Source organism: Neopelma chrysocephalum, unplaced genomic scaffold (assembly GCF_003984885.1).
Source record: "Neopelma chrysocephalum unplaced genomic scaffold, ASM398488v2 Primary Assembly neopelma1_376, whole genome shotgun sequence".
NCBI classification, from domain to species: Eukaryota; Metazoa; Chordata; class Aves; order Passeriformes; family Pipridae; genus Neopelma; species Neopelma chrysocephalum.
The window spans coordinates 1-9,529 of record NW_020898040.1 but is presented as its reverse complement, the minus strand read 5'-3'; the positions used below and the strand labels follow the sequence as shown (position 1 = coordinate 9,529).

The following is a 9,529-nucleotide window of genomic DNA, read 5'->3' as shown; positions in this document are numbered from 1 at the left end:
AGCTGAGCTGAGACCCCATTCCCGAGGGAGGGTCTGTAGGGGCAGGGCTGTCTGGGTTCAACATTGTCCTTAAAAAGCTGGAGGAGTGATCCCGGTGGAAGGGAATCTCTATGAGAATGTGTTGGGAGCCATGGTAGAATGGGGGTTCTCTGCTCCCTGTGGAAGTGTTGGGAGCCATAGTGGAATAGGGGATTACAGTTGAAGTGCTGGGAGGCATGCTGAGATATGGGGTCACAGCTGGAGTGTTGGAGCCATGCTGGGATGGGGGGATCTCAGTTCCCAGTGGAAGTGTTGGAGCCATGGTGGGATATGGGGTCACAGCTGGAGTGTTGGAGCCATGCTGGGATGGGATCCCTGCACGCTCCCTGCAGAGCCCAGCTGGGTGAGCTCCTGCCTCCAGCCCTGCCCAGTCTCCTGCCCATCTCCAGTGTCCCCTTGCCCTTCCCTGCAGGAGCGAGAGCGCCGAGAGCCCGGACACGGCTCCCTCGGGGGCGCCGGCGGCGGATCAGCCCTCGGTGATCCCCACGCAGGGGGACCTGCTGGGGGACCTGCTCAACCTGGACCTGGGCCCCCCCGTGAGCGGCCCACCCGTGGCCACCTCCTCCGTGCAGATGGGCGCCGTGGACCTCCTCGGGGGGGGCCTGGACAGCCTGGTACGTCCTCGGGGGCTCCTGCCACCATTCCTGGATATCCCGGTGGCACCGTGCCGGGTTTGGTGCTGGCTGTGGTGGGGAGTGTCCTGGGATAGGGCAGATATATCAGCCTGGAGATATCCAGGCTGGTCCTTCCCTCCTCCGGTGGGTGCAGGCAGAGGGGCACTCACCCTAATTTGTCTTGTCCTCGTGTGGTGGCTGGAGGGCTCCCACCCCCTGCTCCCCAGTCCCTGTGGATGTTCCCACTCCATGTGCTGTGCTGCAGGAGTGGCTGCTCTTCTGCCCCCCCCCGACCCCCACATTGGGGGTCACTCCCAGGGTGTGGGGTGGGAGCTCTGGAGGTGTTGGCATGTCCTCCTGGGACCCGTGTCCTCCCAGGAACGCGGCCAAGCAGCGGTTTGGCCGCAGGGTGGGGTGGGATGGAAACCTCTCCCTGCCTGGGAACACCTGCCCTGTGGGTGCTGGAGACGGTCCAGGCTCCCTGAAGGAGCAGAGTTTGGGGTTTCTTCCATGGCTCATAAAATCCAGCGGGTTTGCCCCCAGGGGAGGCGGCGCCGCTGCCTTTGCTGCTCCGGAACCTTCCGAGCGCTGCCCCGGCTCCGTGTGGGATCCCAGCGGGGTGCTGGGCTCTGGGGATGTGCTGCTGTGTCTCCAGGCTGCAGGGCAGGGACAGACAGACACCTCAGCACTAACCTTTCTCCCCTCCTCCCCTTCTCTTCTCTCTCTGTTTTCGGGCTCTTCTCTCCTGCCCTGTCTCTGCATGCTGCTGGCTCTCCTCTCCACCTTGCTGCTCCCTCTTGGAGATGGGGGACGAGTCGGAAGGGGTATGGATCAGCCCTTTTCCCAGCCCTGTGCCCGCCCCTGGCTGCCCCTGCTCCGCACCCCGAGCCCCCTGTTTGCTGCCCCAGTGCCACCCCCCTTTCCCTGGGGACAGCCAGGCCCCCCCCCCAGCACCTGGCACGGAGCATCCTGACTCCAGGCCTTTGCTACCTCACTCTGATGCTTTCAGGGCGTGCCCAGAGGGGGCATTTTGGGGGATCCCTGTGCCCTCAGCCCCTGCTGATGCCCCTTCCTTCTCTTGCAGCTGCGAAGCGATGTGGGAGGCAGCCCTGCTGTGAGTGCGCCCAAACCTTCTCACCCTCTGCATCCTCTTCCTCATCCTCCTCCTGCCTCTCCTGTCCCCCTCCCCTGGTGCCCCCATAACCCTCCCTTGTCCCCACAGATGGGCAGTGGCAGCGGCGGCTTCGCTCCAGCTCCCGGCGCCGCGGTGCCCTCCAACACGGGGGCACCCCTGGGCAGCGGCCTGGGGGACCTCTTCGACCTCACTGGTGGCGTGGGGACCCTCTCAGGATCCTACGTGGCTCCCAAAACGGTGAGTGGGACACGGAGCTCAGGGCTGGGGGGGGTGCACAACCCCCCGTGCCCCGTTCCCCACAGGGGCTGCTTTGGGTGACGCCCCGAGGGTTTCTCGTTTCCCTCACCCAGGTCTGGCTCCCTGCCATGAAAGCCAAGGGGCTGGAGATCTCTGGCACCTTCAGCAGGCAGGTGGGCTCCATCTCCATGGACCTCGTGCTGACCAACAAAGCCCTGCAGGTCATGTCCGACTTCGCCATCCAGTTCAACCGCAACAGGTGAGGTCCCACCCGGGCCGGTGTCACCTGTGTCCCCTGTGACCCGGGAGGTGCTGCCCACGCCCCTGGGAGTGGTTTTGTGGAACCAAGGGTGGGAGGAAGGAGCTGCCAGGGCTGGGAGCAGCCTCTTGTGATGAGCCTTCTGTCTGATGGCTGTGCTGGTGATGAGCAGCAAACCAAAGCCTCTAAGAAGTTGGCTGAAGGGGCTGTTCCTCGGGGCTCTGACCCTTGTCCTGCCGTTTGTCCCAGTGAACTGGGGCTTCCTCTTCCCTCAGAGGCCCTGAGGGAATGGGGCAGGAATGCTAAAAGCGGGTGTGAGTCTGGGTGTAGGAGGAAAAGGGGCAGATTTTGGGGCTGCCCCAGGGTGGGCAGGACAGGAGACAACCCCGTGCTGGGCTGTGCAGGGGCAGCAAGGTGAGCTCCTGGGTGTTCCCAGGATGCCGGTGGAGGAAGGCAGGGAGCCCTGGGACGGTGCCTTGTGCCATCCCCCACCCTGACCCCCTGCCCTCCCTGGGTGTCCCCCCAGCTTTGGCCTGGCCCCAGCAGCTCCTCTCCAGGTCCACGCCCCGCTGGCCCCCAACCAGTCCGTGGAGATCTCCCTCCCCCTGAACACCGTCGGCTCCGTCATGAAGATGGATCCCCTCAACAACCTCCAGGTGGGCACCCCGGGGGTCTCCGGGCACGGGCAGGGCTGTCCCGGTGTTCCCTGGAGGGGGGTGACACCTGGTTCCAGAGGGACCCACGGGGCGGGTGGGACACTTGCTCTGGGAGCCACCCCGGTGTTGAGTGACCGTGTCCTCCTGTGCCAGGTGGCGGTGAAGAACAACATCGACGTCTTCTACTTCAGCACCCTGTACCCCCTGCACATCCTCTTCGTGGAGGACGGCAAGATGGGTGAGTGGGGGCACGAGGGACCTCACTGCCCTCTGTCACCTTGTCTGGGGGTGCCATCCCAGCCCCTGGGACCCTCCTGGCCACATTACCCAGGCTGGCACAGCTTGTGAGCCCCCAAAAGCGGGTCACTCCCCCGAGCCCGGCCTTGGGCAGCGGCTGGAGGGGGTGCTGGGGTGACAGGGTGACATCCCTTCGCTGCCGCCGGTGCTGTGCCCCTGTGTTGTCACCCCTGGGGGTGGCCAGTGCTGCAGCTCCACCGTGGGGTCGGTGTCCTTGCTCCCTGCAGAGAGGCAGATGTTCCTGGCCACTTGGAAGGACATTCCCAACGAGAACGAGACCCAGTTCCAGATCAAAGACTGTTCCCTCAACGCAGGTGGGTCCCAACCCCTCGCTCAGGTCGTGGCTCATCCCAGGTATCCCAGGCTGTGGGGAGCAAGAGTTCCTTCCCCCTGTGCCCACCCCATATTCCCAGGAAGGAGATGCTGCTTTTGCTGCCCTTGGCTGGCTGTAGGAACTTGGCAGGTTGGAAGTAGATGAGTTTTAAGGTCCCTTCCAACCCAAACCATCCTGTGATTCCGAGTCACTCTGCCTGCTGGGGCTGTCCCTGCCCTGGGGACAGTTGCTGTGCCCACCCTGGGATCATAAAATCATGGAATTGTTTAGGAAAAGACCTCCAAGATCATCAAGTCCAACCATTCCCCCAGCACTGCCAAGGCCACCATGTCCCCAAGTGCCACATCCACGTGGCTTTTAAATCCCGCCAGAGGTGGGGACTCCATCAATGCCTCACCACCCTTTCCATGGATAAATTTTCCCTAATACCCAACCCAACCATCACAGGGAGGGGAGGAGATGAGGCAGGAGCAGGCCCAAGTTGGGGTTTGTGTCAGCCCAGCCCTGCCAGCCCCTCTCTCCCCTCCCAGATTCCGTGAGCAGCAAACTCCAAGGCAGCAACATCTTCACCATCGCCAAGAGGAACGTGGAGGGCCAGGACATGCTCTACCAGTCCCTGAAGCTCACCAACGGCATCTGGGTGCTGGCAGAGCTCCGGATCCAGCCCAGCAATCCCAGTTTCACGGTGTGTCCCATCCCCAGACCTGCTCCCGACCCCCCTGGGCAGCTCCCTGCCTTCCCTGCTCCGAGCCTGGGGAGGGCTGGGTGGCACATCCGTGGTGGTGGGACCCCCCCCCCCAGCTGCTGGTGGTGCTGGTGCCAGTCCTGCTGTCCCTCTGGCATGGGGAGGGTGACAATTCCTGCCGGGCTTCTCCGTGGGAGCAGCTGAAGGACACAGAGAGCTCCCACCCCACCCTCACACCTCCGTTAAAATAATCCCCCATCCCCTCCTTGGAGCATCCCCATCCCTGCCCTGAGCAGGGATGAGCCATCCCCGTGTCCTGCTTTCCCTGTGCCCTTCCCACGCCCCTCACAGCCTGTTTTTGGGGTTGGGATGGGCTGTGTGACCTTCACTCACCTCTCTGTGTCTCCGTCCCTGCCGCCCGCCCTCGCCGGCCCGCCCGCCCTTGCAGGATTTGGAGGTTAGCACATTGTTTTTTCCCTGGCTTTGGGCTCTCTCTGGCTGCTGCCCGGATTTTCCACCCTCCCCTGATTTTTTTCCCCCCCCTGCCCTGCCAGTCTCTTGGTGCCTCCTGCCTCTCCTTTGGGCAGGGCTGGCACGAGGAGCTGAACGTTTTGGAGGGTCGGGGTGTCCCCAGCCCCATCCTGGGCTCACTGGGGGTGAGGAGAGCTGCCAGTCCTTATCCCAGAGGATTCTCCCTGAGCTCTCCCTGCTCGAGGAGCCAATTGATTGCAGAGTCATTTAATATTTAGGCAAACACCCAAAAGTGGCTAGTTCCTCTTGAGAGAGGAGGATGTTTTTGGGGAACCCTTCACCCCAGAGCACCAGGCACTGAATCCAACCCCTGCCTGCCCCCCCTGCCTGTGCTGCATGTGGATGTGCTGCCCTGGGATGGTTATTTTGGGGGTTCAGTGCCTTTAATATCCTTTTTCCAGCTGCAATAAGGAGCTGGGTGCCCCTGTGGAGGAGGGGGTGCTGCAGCATGCAGGGTCTGCTTTGGGGTTGGTGCTTCTCCAGTGTGTGTGGGGAGATGCCATGACCCCCCTCTTCCCTCTCTCCCACAGTTATCCCTGAAATGCCGAGCTCCAGAGGTGTCCCAGTACGTCTACCAAGCCTATGAGACCATCCTGAAGAACTGAGGTGCTGCTGCAGCCCTTCCTCTTCTTCCTCCTCCTCCTCCTCCTCCTCCGCTCCCTTTCCCGCCCGAGGCAGCGGGGCCGGATCCATGTGCATGTCTCCTTTCCTTCCTGCCAAGGAAGCAGCCCCTGGGACTCTCCCCTTGCTGGTGGGGCTGGGGGGGGGCACAGGGGGGCAGAGGGGCTGCCCCCAGGCCCTGATCCCCGTAGCAATCCGTGTGTGAGCGGTGCCGTGTCCTCCTTGCTGGGGTCGCTCCCTCAGGATTCCCTGTTTTCACCCTCTGGGAGCTGCTGTACCTGGGGGAGGGGGAAGGGGGGGCAAAAACCCACTTCCCCACTCACCCTGGGTCTCTTGGAGTGGTGTCTGATGGTGGGTTCAGCATTCCAAACCCTGGGAATAGCACCTGGGGGCTCTCAGCCAGCCTGGTTGGGGCCCTAAGTGCTGTGGGATGGGGGGGCTCTGGCTGCTGATCCCACTGGAGCCCTGGGATTTGGGGCTCAGTGTGCCTGGAGCAGGTGGAAAACAGCGTTGGCTCCTTTCCCCTCTCTTCCTCGTTTTGTCCCCTGGTTCAGCAGAGCCGTGGGTGAGCCCCCAGCCCTTCAGAGAGGGTCTCCTTCCCATGGGAGCCCTTCCCAAAGCTCCCAGAAGGGCTCGAGGAGCTCAAATTCGAGGCTGTACTTAATGTGCAGGTAAAAAAAAAAAAAAAGGGCTTTTCCAGCCCCCTCCAGCCCCCCCTGTGGAGCTGGGAGGGCTCTGAGTGTCCCCTCAGCCCCTTCCCACCCCTCAGCTCCCTCTGGATGGTTCCCTGGGGGTGACACTGCTCCTTCCCCTCCCAAATCAAGCCATGGGTCCCCCCTCCCTCGAAGCAGGAAATCTCTAATATATGGAAGATAAATCTATTGTGTGTTCACTGGTTTGAGGTGAATAAAGGTGACACCTGCCCATGGGGACATGTGGGGTGGCCCTGTCCCCGTGATCCCGAGGGAAGCAGGATGCTGGGAGCTTCCTGCCAGCACTGGCCTGGCCTTGCAGGGGGAGATAAGCCCGGCCCAGTGGCCATGGCCATGGCCCAGCAAGGCCTGACACAGCACATGGCCCATGGCCAGGGGACACAGGTCACCCCTTGGGGACAGGAGGGGCCTGGGAGCTCCAGGCTCTGCTCCCAGAGCCCCTGATGGATCCACCAAGGCCCTGCATCCCGATCTGGGGGATGCTTGGGGTGCCCCTGAGCCCCTCCTGGGGCTGGGGACGAGCACAGGGTCACCAGGAGGTTTGGCTGGTCCCTGTGGGGTGGGGGACAGTCCCTGGTGAGGATGGGCAGCACCACTGAGCTCTGCTCTGGGAGATCCCACCCAGCACTGGCACCCCTGCCAGGCATCCTGCTGGGCACTGGAGCTGCCCTGGGACACCCCACAGGGCACTGGAGCTGTTCTGGGACATCCCATGGGACACTGGAGCTGCTCTGGGACACCCCACAGGGCACTGGAGCTGTTCTGGGACACCCCACAGGGCACTGGAGCTGCTCTGGGCACCCCATGGGACACCAGCCCCGCTCCCAAGGGAGAGGCAGGACAGAGATCTGGGGACCTTCAGGACCCCCAAAGCCACAGCAGGATGGTCACCACCAGCAGAAATGGACCCCCCTAGTGCCCCCCAGCCTGCCCAGCCCCTGGAGCAGGTCCATACCCCCCCTGGGTGAGGGGTCTCAGCCATGGGGCACTTTGGGCTCCAGGGACCCCCCTGGAGAGGTCCCAGACACAGCCGAGGGGTCCCCGTGGCTGCAGTGGGTGCAGGACATCAGGGATCACCCTCCCCCTGCTCTCCACTGCTCCCAACCCTCCTGGGGCCCCCAGAGCCCCCCTCCCTTGGGTTTGGGGGGTCTGACCCCCCCCCCAGACAGACGAGCGGACGCGGCGGGCGCAGCTCCCTCGGTCTTTACTGGCTTGGGGGGACATGCAGGGCCCGAGGGGTGGGGGCACGGGGGGCACAGCCCTGTCCCACCCTGGGGACATCATCACAGCAGTGCTGGGGCCGGAGGGGACACAGTGACCCCCCTCCCGACCTCAAATCCGGGTTGTGGTGACAAGCTGCACATCCCCAAGTCATCTCAGGGGTGGAGGGAAGAGGAGGGAGAGAAGAGAGATGGGAGATGACCAAGAAGAGGAAAAAAACAAAAAAATGACCAAGAAGGTGATGATGACAAGGGGACAAGAAGGCCAAGAAGAGAAGAAGACAAGAGGAGGACAAGGTCAAGAAGAGAAGGTGATGATGAGAAGGACACAAAGGCCACGGAGGAGAAGACAAGAGAAGGGAGAAGGTGCCCAAAAGAGGAGCAGAAATATGATAGAACACGAGACGATGAGGAGGAGGATGACAAGAATAGCATGAAGAGGAGGAGAAAACAAGATGAGAAGTGTGAGAAGAGATGAAGAGTCCCAGCTGAGCAGGGTCAGGTGCTCTCCAGCCCCATTCCCAGGTGCCAGTTCTGCTCCAGCCACCTCCACCATGACCACACCACCACCCCCATGGAGCTGCTCCCCGCGGGCTGGGGGCACACCCGGGGCCCTCTGGGCCTGCCTGGGGCTGGGGGCTCCTCGCAGGGGCCACCCCACTGCCAACAGTCACCGGGTGAAGGCGTCCTGCCCGCCCCCGGGCCATGTCCATCACGTCTCCACACGGGTGCCACCTCCAGTGGCCGCTCCGGGATGTCCCCAGGGGTGCCGTGGCCACCGGGCCGGGCCTCTCAGGGCCACGTGTCCTCCTCCAGCCCCTCGCGCTCCCGCGGGGCCCAGGGGGGCTCCAGCAGGGAGGAGAAGACGCTCTGCAGAGCCCCCCAGGCCTTGGGGCTGCCGTTGTGGGGCCGGGGGGTCCCGGCCCCGTAACCCCTCGGGGTGGGGATGCGGGACGGCGCCTTGTGGGGCTGTGTGTCCAGCCGGGGCTTGGCCCAGGGCCGCCGCGGGGGCGTGGAGACCCCCGGGGCAAGGGGGGGCTCCTCCATCTCCAGCATCTCGTCCTCCCCGGGCGCCCAGTCGGTGTCGGAGCCGGGATTCCCGGGAGTCTCCCGGTTGTCCCAGGAGGCCGGGAAGCAGCAGCTCTCGTCGGAGGAGCTGGAGAGGGTGGAGCGGCGCCTCACATCCCCCATGGAGGGGTTGGACGGCAGCGTCGGGGGGCACAGCCCGTCGTTGTTCCCGTTATTCCCGTTGTTGTTGTTCCCGTCGCTGTTCCCGCTCCGCCGCCCGTCCTCGGCGGGCAGCCCGTGCTTGGCGAACACGTTGAGGGAGGAAGAGGAGGACGACGAGGAGCAATAGGCCGAGTCGGCGGTGGCGGGGGGCGCGGGGGGGCTCTCGGTGTCCCCCAGCTGCTCCAGCAGCCGCGTGTTGGCCAGGAATTCCTCCTCCAGCCGCTGGAACAGCCGCTGCTCCTGCCCGGGCTCCAGCCAGCGCGGGGCCCGCAGCCTCCGCGCCAGCTCCTCGGGGTCCCCGGGGCCGGGCCGGGGGTCCCGCCGCCCGCCGGGAGCCCCCCCGGGTGCATTGGGGGGCTCGGGCCGTGCCCACGAGTGCTGCCCGTCGGGGCGGCGGCGGATGAGCAGCAGCGGAGCGGGGCCGCGCCCAGGGCTGCGGGAGGCGCGGGGGGACCCGCGGGGGGACGCGGCGGCGGCGCGGGGGGCGCGGGGGGACCCCGGTGCGGGGTCCGGGGGGGGTTCCCGGCGGGCGGGGGTGCGGCGGGGGCCGCTCTGCGCGGAGGTGGCCGAGGAGTCGCTGTCGCCCGAGCAGCGGCGGGAGCGCGCGGGGGCGCGCGGCCTGGGGGCGGGGGGGCGTGAGCATCCTGCTGTGCATCCCCCGCAGGGTACCACCCCATTGAACCCCTCTGCTCATCGCATCCCCCCAAGTTACCGCCCCATTCGGCCCCTCCCCTCCACACCCCTCCCCATGGAACCCCATCAGTGAAACCTCCCACTGAGCCCCCCCATTGCACCCTACCCATTGAAACCCCCATTGCACCCCCCATTGAACCCCCCCATTGCACCCTACCCATTGAAACCCCCATGGAAACCCCCCACTGAACACCCCCATTGCACCCTACCCATTGAAACCCCCATTGTACCCCCCATTGAACCCCCCCATTGCATCCCACCCATT

The 9,529-nt window shown here is 64.6% G+C and overlaps 2 protein-coding genes and 1 non-coding gene across 9 annotated transcripts in view; 2 read left to right on the top strand and 1 right to left on the bottom strand.

The window, feature by feature from the left end:
* The window catches only part of AP1B1 (adaptor related protein complex 1 subunit beta 1), a 24,592-nt gene extending 18,303 nt beyond the window's left edge, over positions 1–6,289 (top strand). For 2 of the 7 annotated variants that reach the window (XM_027706397.1, XM_027706398.1), the window contains exons 15-25: positions 452–653; positions 1,457–1,477; positions 1,738–1,767; positions 1,876–2,025; positions 2,139–2,284; positions 2,811–2,940; positions 3,094–3,178; positions 3,465–3,551; positions 4,102–4,256; positions 4,705–4,713; positions 5,318–6,289. In XM_027706397.1, coding sequence (XP_027562198.1) covers positions 452–653; positions 1,457–1,477; positions 1,738–1,767; positions 1,876–2,025; positions 2,139–2,284; positions 2,811–2,940; positions 3,094–3,178; positions 3,465–3,551; positions 4,102–4,256; positions 4,705–4,713; positions 5,318–5,392 — 1,090 coding nt within the window. In that variant the 3' untranslated portion in view covers positions 5,393–6,289. The remainder of the gene's footprint in view (positions 1–451; positions 654–1,456; positions 1,478–1,737; positions 1,768–1,875; positions 2,026–2,138; positions 2,285–2,810; positions 2,941–3,093; positions 3,179–3,464; positions 3,552–4,101; positions 4,257–4,704; positions 4,714–5,317) is intronic. The other 5 variants (XM_027706400.1, XM_027706399.1, XM_027706402.1 and 2 more) reach the window with 5 other exon arrangements.
* On the top strand, positions 2,398–2,500 carry LOC113979038. The gene has a single exon (XR_003537696.1). It is a non-coding gene; the product is annotated as a small nucleolar RNA SNORD125 (small nucleolar RNA).
* Positions 6,290–7,308: 1,019 nt separating the features above from the next.
* Positions 7,309–9,218, bottom strand: GAS2L1 (growth arrest specific 2 like 1; the record flags this gene model as incomplete). Its single annotated transcript, XM_027706408.1, has 1 exon — positions 7,309–9,218. A coding segment is annotated over one exon (1,085 nt), but the record flags the coding sequence as incomplete, so codon positions are not given.
* Between the last annotated feature and the right edge of the window lie 311 nt (positions 9,219–9,529).